The sequence below is a fragment of the Lupinus angustifolius genome, chromosome LG07 (assembly GCF_001865875.1).
Source record: "Lupinus angustifolius cultivar Tanjil chromosome LG07, LupAngTanjil_v1.0, whole genome shotgun sequence".
NCBI classification, from domain to species: Eukaryota; Viridiplantae; Streptophyta; class Magnoliopsida; order Fabales; family Fabaceae; genus Lupinus; species Lupinus angustifolius.
Genome location: NC_032015.1, coordinates 169779 through 183289, shown reverse-complemented (window position 1 = coordinate 183289; position 13511 = coordinate 169779). Strand labels below are relative to the sequence as shown.

The window sequence follows — 13511 nt, the reverse complement described above, 5'->3', positions numbered from 1 at the left end:
CACATATCCTTTCTCTTCAATCCAAACTAGCCCTAACTACTAAGCCCACACTTTTTCTTTTTATTTCCTTATTTTCTAATTTCTTCTCATTCATTCAACTTTCTTTTTCTCTATCTTTTCAATCAAAGAAAGATTTCATGTTTTAATCCGATTCAATTAACACACATTAAATTATAAAATTAATTAATTTTGATCCACAATTAATATTGGATTCAAATTACATTAATGATTGACTTATGTTTATTGAAGGTTATATGTTTTTAAAGTTAACAAAATACCTAGTCAAAGGATTTACAAATCTTAACAATATTTGTTTAAAATAAATAAAATTGTAACTACACTAGCCACATCTTGTTGGAATAGAGAGTTGAGATCCAAAGATTTTATACATAAACATATTGATAATACAAAATTTGTATGGGGTTTACAAATCTCCAATGTTCCCTCATATCCTCTTCTTTATTCTATTTTGAATAAGGAAGTCAAATTTCCCTTTCCGTATATATACACACATTTTAACATGCCTCTTGTGATGACTCAAGTCTCATGTTTGAGTTCAATAACATGCCTTCCATCTCTCTCTTATCTTCACCACTAGCTATTTTCTGCTTTCTATATGCAGCTTGGTGCAACTATTAACCCATAGGCACTCTCAAAAGTATCATTGGAACTCTTTAAATTGTTAAACAAGGTGAGAAGGTTGTTGTGCCATATTAGACCTTGACTCTTCGATCTTTGCAGTCACCTCTGCCACTACAAGTCTAGTCAAAAGCAGCCCTGCAATTAGAGCTGCTGCCATCAACATTGAGAAAACAGCATTCCAGCTCTTTGCAGATATGTAACCTGTTAAGAAAGGACCTATTGCAGCCCCGATAGAGCCTGTTCCATCAATGATCGCTGTAACAGTTGCAACAGCTCTTGAGTTTCCGTTCAGTGACTTGTGTGTTCCTAGGTCAGCCGAAACTGCAGTTGTTATCAAAGCATAAGGCCCATTCACAAACAAGCCCGTGACAAACATCAAAGCTGCATTTACAACCAAGGAGGCATAGCCATAAATTCGATACAAGTAGAGGGCGGGGATTGCACAGTACATGAAACTTGCTGCTGTGATGGCTCTAGCGTCTAATCCATCAGAAATGTGACCGGCTAGAATTCCTCCTACCACACCTCCAACATCAAATATAGTGGATAGTGTTCCTGCCGACTCACTAGATAGATATCTGCCATCAATTTCTGCATGATAATGAACAAAAATGAGAAATTAAAGATTTCAATAGGTAAAATGCCTGATGCATTGGTAATACAAAGTTATATGAATAGTGTTATTGTTCAATGCAATCGTTAAAAGTTAATGTCCTGCAGATTTTGTTTTTAGAGGCTCACCCAGATTAAATATAATGATAAAATTTAAATATCAAGTTGAAAGTTCATTTACCTGTGTGGCTAACATAGAATGGAAGCCAATAGAGAAACGTATATGCAACCAACTTGGAAAAAAACAAACATAGAGCAAAAGGAGCAACCCCGGGAATTTTCCATGCCTCTATGAACCCAACAGCTTTGTCCTCCACTGGAGGATTATATGGCCTTAATAGAGGCTCCTCAATCCCCCCAACTCCATTTTTCTTGGGAAAACTATATTCATCTTCCTCTCTATCAGCTCCAACTGACTCTGGTGTGACCGGCAATGTAAGGAAAACCACAAAACCAAATAATGCAATAACAACTCCGGGAAGAACAAAGGACCAACCCCATCCATAGTTCAACATAGCAGAAGCAACCAAGGACCCTGCAATGTTCCCAACAGAAGTATGAGCATTCCAAACTCCCATGATCAACCCTCTCTTGCCCTTTCCAAACCAGTTACCCACAACTGCAACTACAGAAGGCCATCCTGTGGATTGAAACAATCCAGCAATCATTTGAACTACCAAGAAATAATAGAAGTTATGGATATCCCCCCAGTATCCTGCACCAAATAGTGAAGTGAACACACCAGTTCCTAACATCCCCACTGTTAGAAAAATCCTCAAGTTACACCTATCACCAAAATGTCCAGAAAAGTACATGCCCAAAGTATACACTGAAAGGAAAGCAACATCCAATTCACCAAGAAGGGATGTCCCATCAGTTCCATTAAATGGAGCCCAACCACCTCCAAGAACACCAGAAAATCTCCTTGGTACATTTGCCTCACTGACATTGGTTAGCCTCAGTTGAAGGAAATTCATGCCCAAGTCCGGTAATTTCGGGTCAAGGGCACTCTTAACAACGCTTGAGGTTTTTCTGGTGGCATGGTAACTAGCATAAGCCAAAAATGTTACAATCAGAACAATGGCTTGGTGGGTTTTGAAGGAGACACGGCTTCCTTTCCAGTACTCAATGATCTGAATCCCAAGGGGTTTTCTACAACTTCTCCCAGGCAAATGTTCTGAACCCATGTGGTATATATCCTCCTAATTCAGTAGCAACAAAGACGAAGAAAACTTGAGCTTACCCTTACAAAATAGAACTGCAAAATAGAAGGAAAAGATGAATAAACAAGCAAGAGTATGCTACTTTTACTTTACCAGAACATTAGATTGGGTTGATTAATGAAAATCTTATTGCAACAAAAAAAAACATTTATGAGACACTGTTGGTCCTAGATATTGAAAACAAGCCTAGCAATAAATTGACCTAGTTCACATACTATAACTCACACATAAGTTTATTACATTTTACATATGAAGTAAAAACATCACAATCCCTTAATATCTAAAAAACAGTTCCTGGTGCTCATACTTTCCTCATGCCAGTTACATTATCAGGAACTTCTGCGGGATAATAAATAGACCAAAATCAAGAAGGTAGAGGATCAAAGATCAGAGAACTGAAGTTCCATTACACTCGATAGAGAATATTTTTTTCAGAATCAAAATAAGAAAAAGAAAAGCAATTCAGAACAGTGGATATAATGAATTTAGTTTGTAAGAACATCTAAAGAGAAACTGAAAACCAAATCCAAAGAAAATCAACCAGCTTGTATAAAATTCATTTCCTTTTATTAAGCTGAAAATAGAGGAGTGAAAGAAGCACCCCATTGAGCCAATTATCCTCACAACGATAACTCCAAGATATAAGGAAAAGCAAAATAAAACACCCAATCCCAGAATTGGAATGTCGTTCCAAAAAATAATAACTTTTTTCATAGATGATGATAAAGTTGCACGTGAAATAAAGACAGAGGAATTAGAAATATGATACCGTTGAAAATGAAGCAAAGCTAAGTGGGTTCTCTCTCTCTCTGGTAGTTGATTTTTAAGGAAGACAGAAAACGCTTTCGTGACGCAAACAGAGACAACGTCGTATTTATTAATTAATTAAGATTCCTTATTAACTCTCCATTTTACTCATTTCTTCACTCAATTTGCAGCTAATATTACTTTTTCGTGTTCAACGAAGAAAGACAAAAAGAATATTCCAATTCTCATCTTTCTCTTGTGTGGTGGTGTAGCTCAATGGAGTTTGGATATTCCTTTCAATAATAATAACAAAAGAAACAAGGTTAGTTGTTAATTTCAGTTTAACCCAAAGTCGTTGCATTAGCCAAATGTTAGTTATGGTAATATCTATCTCCCATAGGAAAGATGGTTATAACAAAAGCAATCCGATCCATTCATTCTTATAAAAATATCTAATAAGTACCCACAATGAGTGAAAACCATAAGTTTTATGATACTATTTGTGAATAGTCATAAAAAAATTTTTAATTAAATTATTATATATATTATATTTTTTATTATTATTTTAAGATTATAATTATTTGTTTTATTATAATTCTATAATACATTGTTGTTGTTTGACTATAATAACAAATTCGTCATATAAATATATTTCCATATAATAATTAATTTTATATATTCATTATTATAAATATATAAATATATAATAATTTAAAGTTAAAATGTATTGACACGGGTGAACACTCACTACATGTACGAATACAAGCAAACAGTGTGGATTTTGGAATGGAAAGCATTACCCATACCTTCCCAACTCTAGTTATAATATACAATATTATAACTCTTACAACTGTTACACTGATACCTTAGTTACATTTGTTCTAGAATTTGGCTTTATTATTAAGAATTTTATTTGAGTGCCTTCGATTTCATATTAATGGGCCATGAACCGAATGAGAACAAAAATGGAAGGTTGGGCTTTAATACTATAGATTTTAAAAATATACTTTCCCACCTTATTCCTACTTTCCAAAACCTCTAACCCCATAAGCCATGTTCACATACCTTATCTCAACATCAATAGCCATAATTTTTTTGATCTTTTAATACGTAATTAGATAACAAGTTCATCCACTTCACATATACATCTACTACATTGTGAACCTCTATTGCATTATTTAGCATTAAGATAGGTATAATGCATTATATAACAATAAATAGGTGTTTGATTTATTGAATATTTTTCATTTGTAATGAAAATAGCTGGGATAGTGTAAAAAACGGTGATTTTAAACTCTAAATTGTATTAGTAAATAGTAGTTGATCCATTACATAAAAGTGTGTGATTAAGCTCAAAAAAACAGAAAGAGGCTTCTATAGAGGATTACTGAACATTGACATTGAACACATCCCTTCTCTCTTCCTCTTTCATCTTTGGCACAACAACTTTGAGCACACCATTCTTCATCTCAGCCTTGATTTGATCAACCTTGTAAAGTTTTTGAGGCAATTCAATCCTGCTTACGTACCTACGACCACTCTCTTCATCCTCACCTTCTTTTCCACTTTCGCCTTTTATGCTCAGTGTGTTCTCTTCCATTGACACCTTCACATCTTCCTTGCCAAGCCCAGGCATGTCCACACGCAGAAGCAGAGCTTCCTTTGTTTCCTTTGCATCCCAACCACGACGAAATCCAGCTCCACCTCCAGCTCCGATTCCGCGCGATGCATTCAGGAACGGATTCTCAATCAACTGATCCATCATGTTCAGAACCTGACTCAGGCTCCGAGTCGGAGAAAACGGATCAAACACATCTGCGAATTTAAAACTAGCCATTTCAGAAAATGATAATCCATTGATGTATCAGATGATTCGAATATGAAATTTAAATTGAGATAAGGTTGAGTTGGAGAACTATGAGTGACAACTACCTGGGAAGGAATCATCGCGGCGGCGAGGGAGAGAGCGGTCGGTGTGATCGAGATTGCGATTTTGATCGGTGGTATTATCGAAGTGGCGAACGGCGTTGGTGTTGAAGGAACGAGAAAGAGAGGAAAGAGAGCGAAGAGAAGGGAGAAGGGAAGAAGAGAGGGAGCGGTTGAGAAGAAGAGAGGAGGCCATGAAATTGTAGTAATAGTATGCACTGAAATTGTAGAATAGTTGTATGGGAAGGTGGGAGTGAGTGAGAGATATTTGAAGTGGGTGCATGGGAAGGTATAGAAGGTATAGAAGGTACTGGAAATGGTTCCAGAACATACTGGAGAAGATACTAGAATGTGCTACACTGGGGGAGCAAGCAAATTACTATCACTACCACTTACGGGATGCAATCCCTCTTTGGGCTGTACTGGGCCTTGTTCTGTTAGATTTGAATCAAAATATGATTCACAAATTAAATTCTACTTTTTTTTAATGAATAACTAATAAAATGTTAGTACAGTGATGCAATGCATATTAGATTCTTATAATAACCAAAATATCTAAATTTTTATTCATGAGAGTTATATTATTAAAATGATCAACCATACATTTTAAAAAAGATTAGTTTTTTATCTATTAGGTAAAGATATATTATTAGTTATACAAAATTATTTTGAAATCTTACAAATTTTAATTTAAACCGTGAGTATATGTCTTAATTTTTCCTAACCCTAGAGTAAAAATGAAAATTATAAAGTTAGGATTAAAAACTTAAAACATTAATGTTAAAAGTAAAATACACAAGTTTAAGTTCTTTATTATTAGCTACTTTAAATATTTATACGTATTCAATATATAATATATTATTTAGTTATATTATTACTTTTATATAAAGCCAATAATAATAAAAAATGAGTAATTAATATAGAACGATAATATAAAAAGTAGCTGCAATGAGATATATATTTTGTTCTTAATAATATATATAATAATAATTCACAATAAATATATAATTTTGAACTGTAGAAGATGTTATTTTGTTATTTCAAAATTATAGTTTAGCTAAGCCCTTTGAGATTATATTTTTGATACACTAAGCCCTCTGAGATTTGTGATTTGAAGACGTGAATGGATCTGTGAAGTGAAATAGTTATCGCAGAGATGAACAACATGATGGTGGATTTGGGAGCGTTCTCGAATGACAACTTCGATCCCAAGAAATGGATTAACTCTGCTTCTCAGAATCGTCAAGATTCACTTGATAAGCATCTCATGGATCTTGAAATGAAGCTCCAGATGCTCTCCGAAGATATTTCTGCCTCCCTTGAGGAACATAGCGCCGCCTCTCTCCTCCGCGTTCCCCGCGCCACTCGCGATGTCATTCGCCTCCGTGACGACGCCGTTTCACTCCGTTCCGCTGTCTTCGGTATTCTCCAGAAGCTCAAGAAGGTAACCATTCCATCTAATTCATCCCTTATCACATTTATTTATTATTATGCTTCTGTTTTTATCATAAGCGTGATTCAATTTACAAGTATGAAATTTGTTTGGAGGTGATTTTGATTTCTTTTATTAGATCTTTGTTCAAAGTAGACCACTTTACTTTATCTCGTTATTGAATTCTCTGAAATGTGCGTTGAGATCTAGATTGTGTAAACTCCTGCTGAATTGGTTATACTAGTGCATCAAGGGAATACTATTTATTTCCCTTTTCTGGATCTAGTTGCCATACGGTTATTGTCTGCGGCTATAGTGGTTTTGGCTTTTTATTTTTTAATGCAGTAAAACAGTTTCAGACATCTGTTTTTCATGTGAGAATATATTGCTTCTATGGGATGCAGTAGTTCCTCTGTTCTAAAAAAAATTAAAATAAAATCATCAAACATTCAACGCTTTGCTAATCATCCCGCTCATCATGGTTGAAGTTTTGTGAGGGAAGACTCACAATTTCACCTTTTTAATCCTCGATTCTATCCACTTGTAGGCAGAGGGATCATCAGCTGAATCTATTGCAGCGCTTGCCAAAGTAGACATTGTCAAGCAGAGGATGGAAGCTGCTTATGAAACTCTGCAGGTAGATATTGTTATTTTTCATTTTTATAAGTTGCAATTTCATATTGATCTATGTAGGTCAATGGCATTGTCTATATTGGGGCTTTTGCATCTTAATGACAGGATGCTGCTGGATTAACTCAATTAAGTTCGACTGTGGAGGATGTATTTGCTAGTGGTGATCTCCCTCGTGCGGCAGAAACTCTGGCGAACATGAGGCATTGCTTGTCTGCTGTTGGCGAGGTACTGATTTCCCACTTTTGTTATATGTTATGCGCCTTAGGTTTGATGCTCATCATACGGTTTTAGTTTATTATTTTGTTTTCACCCACTCACACAACCTATATTTAGGTTGCTGAATTTGCCAACATAAGAAAGCAACTTGAAGTCTTGGAGGATAGGCTAGACACAATGGTGCAGCCTCGTCTTACAGATGCGTTATCCAATCGCAAGGTTATATATATATATAATTTTTTGTTGAAACCATTTTTTACATTTTATGATCATATATAATTTTCGGCACTCAATCCCTTGTCCTATCTCTTACTGTTTTTTTTCAGGTTGATGCTGCTCAAGATTTGCGGGGAATTCTCATTAGAATCGGAAGGTTTAAGTCTCTAGAATCACAATATACGAAGGTTCACCTGAAACCAATAAAGCAGCTTTGGGATGATTTTGACTCAAGAGACCGAGCTAATAAATCTGCAAATGAGAGCGATTTTCAGTCAGTTTCAACGGCATTATCATTCTTCAGTTGGCTGCCAAGCTTTTATGACGAGCTACTGCTTTATCTCGAACAAGAATGGAAATGGTATTGTATGTAATGTTAGTTTCCATTGTTTTTACTGTTGTACAAATGATTGATCATTACACATCTGCAGTTCCAAGTTAATTTTTGCGCAGTTGGTTTTCAAGGTTCTTCCTTGCAAAGTTTTTTACATTACTAATAAAACTTTACTCAAAACTTTGTGCTAATGGCTTTTCATTTTGCATGTCAGCCTACTGGAAAAATCAGCATCCATATAATGATGCTAACTAAATTTGCATATGTAAGTAGTTTTATAGACACTTCATTTTAGCTGTTGCTTGCAGGTGTATGATTGCTTTTCCTGAAGATTATAGAACTCTTGTCCCAAGGCTACTAAGTGAGACTATGATGGCTATTGGTGCTAGTTTCATATCCCATGTCAACCGTGCTATTGGCGATGCTGTTCCAGAAACGAAAGCACTAGCTAAAGGTTGCTCTGAGATCTTTTAAGTAGTTTATTGTCTGAGAAAATTGACAGCTTTATGTTTGTATTGTACATATTTTGTTGTATGTGAAGTTATGATAGAGTTCTTCAGTCTTGACTATATAATAATATTTGTTGCCCACATTTAAGTGATAATGCATTCAAGGGGCACTGCACATCAAGGTATTCCCTCTATGTAGCTAAAATAGCTGTAATGTAGTGCTCCATGGACCCACACACACACACACCAGATAAGATAGGATTATAATGAATGTATTATACAGAAATTTGAGGTGGTAACTATCATAGAAAAGATGATAGAATCTTGCTTTAGGTGGTTCATGCATGTATGGAGACGACATACTAAACCCCCGATAAGGAGAGTGGATCAGATGGAGGGTAATCCTATCATTAAAGGTGGATGGGGACCAAACAAAACTATAGGCAAGACATTATGAAACAGTTAGATGTTATTGCTTTATCTAGACATGAATACATGATTTATGACAAGGGATTATGACACTAGTTGATCCATGTAGCTGACTCCGCCTAGTAGGAAATAAAGGTTTGTTTGTTGTTGTATATGGTGATAACAACTTACATAACTTGTTTACATGTAGGCAGACTTTTCCCTTTTCTTTTCTCTTTCATCACCTGAACTGAACTTTGAAATTTGATTTTGCAGTACTAGAGCTGTGATAATCCACTTTATATCTTTTGATTAGCAAAAATTGCTAGATAACTGCTAATGTTAAGTGTTAACTCTTTTGCTCTATGTTAGCTTAGATATTGATATTTTAAATGACAAATCGTTGTAGGTTTATTAGATATTTTATCTGGAGATATGCAAAAGGGTATTAAGATTCAGACAAAGCACCTGGAGGCCTTGATTGAATTACACAATATGACGGGGACCTTTGCCAGGAATGTTCAACACTTATTTTCTGATTCAGATGTCCAGGTTTTAATGGATGTTCTGAAAGCTGTGTATTTGCCATTTGAATCATTTAAACAGAGGTAAAAAAGCATCTTAGTTAAACCACAATTGATTTTTTTATTATAAGTTAATCCTTAACACAACGGTAAGGTTGCTTGCCTTGTGACTTGGAGATCATAAGTTCAAATCCTGGAAATGGTCTCTTTGCTTGTGAGGCTAAGGTTGCATACGTCTACCCTCACCATACCGCACTAGGTGTGAGCTCGTGCATTGGGCTAATGCCATTTGGCATATGTGGCTTCAGTATTATTGAAGAATTAGGCGGGTCCATGGGACTATGGGAGAGAATATTATCATATCTCACAATTTTCTTTCTCAAAAAAAAAAAGAGTAGAAAAACAATCGTTAGTAAACAGCTGGCCTTTTGGTTTGTTATACACATTATTCTCAAACATATTATGTATAAAACCCTTTTACAAATCTTTCAAATATCCTTTCATTACTCTCTCTTTATTGGGAAAATCTTACAGGTATGGACAAATGGAGCGTGCCATCCTTTCCTCTGAGATTGCGGGAATAGATCTAAGAGGAGCTGTAATTCGAGGGGTGGGAGCCCAAGGAGTTGAGCTCAGTGAAACAGTTCGTAGGATGGAGGAGTCTATTCCCCAAGTTATTATACTTCTTGAAGCAGCTGTAGAGAGATGCATTAACTTCACTGGAGGTTCCGAGGGAGATGAGCTTATTCTTGCCCTTGATGACATAATGTTACAATATGTTTCCACATTGCAAGACACTCTTAAGTCATTAAGAACTGTTTCTGGTGTGGATTATGGTGGTGATGGTACACTGAAGAAGGATATGGAAAAGAAGGATGGAAACCAAAATGCCCGGAGAGTTGAAATGATCTCAAATGAGGAGGAGTGGTCCATAGTCCAAGGGGCACTGCAGATACTGACAGTTGCGGATAATTTGACAAGCAGATCGTCTGTCTTTGAAGCATCTTTAAGAGCCACTCTTGCTAGATTGAGCACAACTCTATCTTTCTCAGCAATTGGTTCCAGTTTAGACCAAAACCAAAACCAGATGATAAATGGTAATGAAGATGGAGGGCCATCTTTTGGAGGAAGGGCTGCCTTGGATATGGCAACACTGCGGCTGGTTGACGTGCCCGAGAAGGCCAGGAAACTCTTTAACCTTCTGACTCAGGTATATTTAAGATTGGCTTTGTTGTAGTGTCATGTTCATGTTTGTTTTTTCTCTTTTTATTTTGGTTTAGAAATACATAGAAGGGTAAGGGATAGATTCTAAATATTGAGATATAGAGGATCCTCAAAAACATAATGCCTATTTCCATACCCAATTCTTAAACGTTCTCTTTTTCAGCCCCTCTTTGTCGCTTTGTCCCTTCTTGCAGTGTACTGGAATGTGGTGATCATTTAACTCCCCCATGCCCCCTAAATAAAATTATTCCCACATTGGCAGATATAATAAGTTTGAGAAAATCAAATAAGCAAGAGTCCTAGGTAAGGCTTGATGGTCTTGTGTAATTGGTGTCTGCTCAGGCTTATTAATCTGCCGTCTCTGTCCTGTGATGAACTTCTGCCCTCTATCCTGTGAAAAGTAGGTGAAAAAGAAGCATGTATTCTCTATTTCATTTAAATTAATATTAGATGCTTAGCAGCCTTAGCCTACAAAAAACAATGTGATAAAAGAAAAGGAACAATATTATTTTCTAAATGTGATAAAAGAAAAGGAACAATATTATTTTCTTCCATTTAGTTTTTTGTTATAATTTTCAAACTAAATTGAAATGCCCCCACTGATGGAAACAATGGGTGTGCTTTTATTTCTTTTCCCCCGATCAGCTAGTGATTTTATTTCTAACTTCATTCTTTTCAAGACCAGAACGTTACATAGTCGTTCCTTTTACTATGTGCTGAGTAACTTCATTTTTCTTTGCCTTTTGTTACATTTAATATCTAACTATTTTTGCAGTCTAAAGATCCCCGGTTCCATGCGCTTCCCCTTGCTTCTCAAAGAGTTGCGGCATTTGCAGACACAGTTAATGAACTTGTGTATGACGTCCTCATATCTAAAGTCCGGCAACGCCTCAGTGATGTGTCCCGCTTGCCAATTTGGTCATCCGTAGAGGAACAAAGTGCTTTTCCGCTCCCTACCTTCAGTGCATATCCACAGTCCTATGTGACCAATGTTGGTGAATATCTTCTTACTTTGCCCCAACAATTGGAGCCACTTGCTGAGGGAATTTCCAACACTGAAAGTAATGATGAAGCTCAGTTCTTTGCAACTGAATGGATGTTCAAGGTAATTATAAGGAAGATAAAAAAGTTAGGCAGGACCACTTCTCCTTTTTGTCTAAATTTTGATATAGAATGAATGGAATGTCATAGCTTCAACTTGATTTCTGCCTAAATTTTCAAGTCTGAGTTCAGTGTCGGGCCTATATGATACTCAGCTAGCTTAGAACATGTCTGTTGAGCGATTTCTTTTAAAACATCTGTCAAATTATCTCAAAAGATAATCTGTAACTAGGTTAAGTTTCCAACTTGTTCATTTCAAGCAACATAAGTATATGGATGAGGTGATATATTTGGTTTCGTGCATGAGCACATTTTAGACCATTATTATCTTTACTGCCTGTACATGTTAAGCAGTAGCCAATGACCCAAACTTTTTTCTGTTGGTTGTTTTAAATTCTAGGTTGCGGAGGGTGCAACTGCACTTTACATAGAACAACTGCGTGGGATTCAGTACATTTCAGATCGTGGAGCACAGCAGCTGTCAGTTGATGTTGAGTATCTCAGTAATGTGCTTTCCGCCCTATCAATGCCGATCCCTCCAGTCCTGGCTACATTCCAAACTTGTCTTTCTACTTCAAGAGAGCAGCTAAAAGATCTTTTGAAGACAGATTCAGACCAACTTGATCTGCCTACAGCAAACCTTGTTTGTAAAATACGCAGATTGAATTTGGATTCATGAGTGCACCTCACAAACTTTAAGCAATTCAGTCCTTCCATTCCTTCCCTTTCCCGTGCAGAGGACATTCTTTTACATCGGCCATGCCTACTTTGAAGTCGTTTGTTTTGGGTGGATATTATGCCTACTTGCATATTGAATTTGTAGCTAGTTAAAAAAAGCTTCATTCTGCTTAATAGTTAATAGTGATATATATACATGGAAGAGGTGATCAGTCCAAAGGCTTTGTTTAGTTCTTAATCTCCCCTTTACCACATTTTCGTGAGTGAAAGTAATAATCCATATCATTGACGCGCAGACGCCTATTATTATTCTTATATTTTAAGCATATATCTTATGTGATTATATCGAGAGTCCAACTTTATGTTTTGTATCCACTAAGGTGTGTTTCCCGGAGGAAGATTCTTTGAGACTTGAGACAAAGATCATCATAAACAGATGTTGTTGAAACGACACAATAATATTAGCAACCAAAATCGCTATTTTTATTTGCTTCAATTATTACAAACAACACATTATTTGACATGGCACATATACTTGGTTCACAGCTAGTTGCATAATAAAAATACACTGTTTTCTTGGTATATCAAAATAGTACGTATACTTCTCATTTTGCCTTGTTTCTTCAAAAAGAACCAGAACATGCTCTAAGTTTTTTTCTCTCATTTTCCTGCATATATCGCATCCAGAAACAGTCCAGGTATTAAAAAACACATGAACATTTGTGTTCCTTAACACTAAATTAGTTGTTACCTCCAACCACTGAGACAACATCAGGATGCATGTTTGTTTAAAAAGGAAGCAAGCTGCACCCCAGTTCACTGACAGTTTTTCAAGCAAATGTCAATATTTCTGCTTTTGAAAATATCATCAGAGACAACGAAATACCTGTGTTTGGGACTCCTTCAAATTCTCAACACAAACAGCACTCTGTAAACCAGGTATTATGCTTGTAGAGGATGTTTAATGATTATCAACCAGAACCAGTTTTCAATTGCTGAAAAATAACAACCTATGAGTGGACTACACACATTTGTCTTTTCTCCCATGGGAAACCTATATGCAGAATGAGATTGGGACACTAGGGAATAATGAAATAGTTCTCCATTCAGTATATATATATATATATATATATATATATATATATA

At 35.9% G+C, this 13511-nt stretch overlaps 4 protein-coding genes across 13 annotated transcripts in view; 1 reads left to right on the top strand and 3 right to left on the bottom strand.

Annotated features, from left to right (window-relative positions):
- The window catches only part of LOC109353139 (putative glycerol-3-phosphate transporter 1), a 13310-nt gene continuing 159 nt past the window's right edge, over nt 361-13511 (bottom strand). The window contains exons 2-4 of one of the 2 annotated variants that reach the window (XM_019595317.1): nt 12968-12969; nt 1436-2498; nt 361-1233 (exon numbers count right to left, since the gene is read on the bottom strand). In XM_019595317.1, the coding sequence (XP_019450862.1) occupies nt 683-1233; nt 1436-2441 (1557 nt within the window). In that variant the 5' untranslated portion in view covers nt 2442-2498; nt 12968-12969 and the 3' untranslated portion in view covers nt 361-682. Of the gene's footprint in view, nt 1234-1435; nt 2513-3246; nt 3331-12967; nt 12970-13511 lie in introns of those variants that run through there. The other variant, XM_019595316.1, reaches the window with a different exon arrangement.
- Nucleotides 4517-5490, bottom strand: LOC109353143 (heat shock 22 kDa protein, mitochondrial-like). Of its 2 annotated transcripts, none has more exons than XM_019595328.1 (2): nt 5154-5490; nt 4517-5039 (listed from the first exon to the last, which is right to left on the bottom strand). In XM_019595328.1, exons 1-2 carry the CDS (start codon nt 5479-5481, stop codon nt 4609-4611), a joined length of 759 nt encoding a protein of 252 aa, XP_019450873.1. In that variant the 5' UTR covers nt 5482-5490; the 3' UTR covers nt 4517-4608. The 2 variants fall into 2 exon arrangements, with proteins under 2 accessions (XP_019450873.1, XP_019450874.1); XM_019595329.1 differs by having other exon boundaries at nt 4519-5039; nt 5157-5483.
- LOC109353138 (conserved oligomeric Golgi complex subunit 7) lies at nt 6217-12581 on the top strand. The gene is made up of 10 exons (XM_019595314.1): nt 6217-6594; nt 7130-7219; nt 7321-7440; nt 7549-7650; nt 7758-8008; nt 8290-8435; nt 9248-9446; nt 9897-10572; nt 11362-11691; nt 12088-12581. The coding sequence occupies exons 1-10, from the start codon at nt 6307-6309 to the stop codon at nt 12364-12366; spliced, it is 2481 nt and encodes an 826-aa protein (XP_019450859.1). The 5' UTR covers nt 6217-6306; the 3' UTR covers nt 12367-12581.
- Nucleotides 12946-13511, bottom strand: part of LOC109353140 (luc7-like protein 3) — a 9774-nt gene continuing 9208 nt past the window's right edge. For 7 of the 8 annotated variants that reach the window (XM_019595318.1, XM_019595320.1, XM_019595322.1 and 4 more), the window contains one exon: nt 12946-13293. The gene's annotated coding sequence lies outside the window, so the exon portion shown is untranslated. The remainder of the gene's footprint in view (nt 13294-13511) is intronic. The other variant, XM_019595319.1, reaches the window with a different exon arrangement.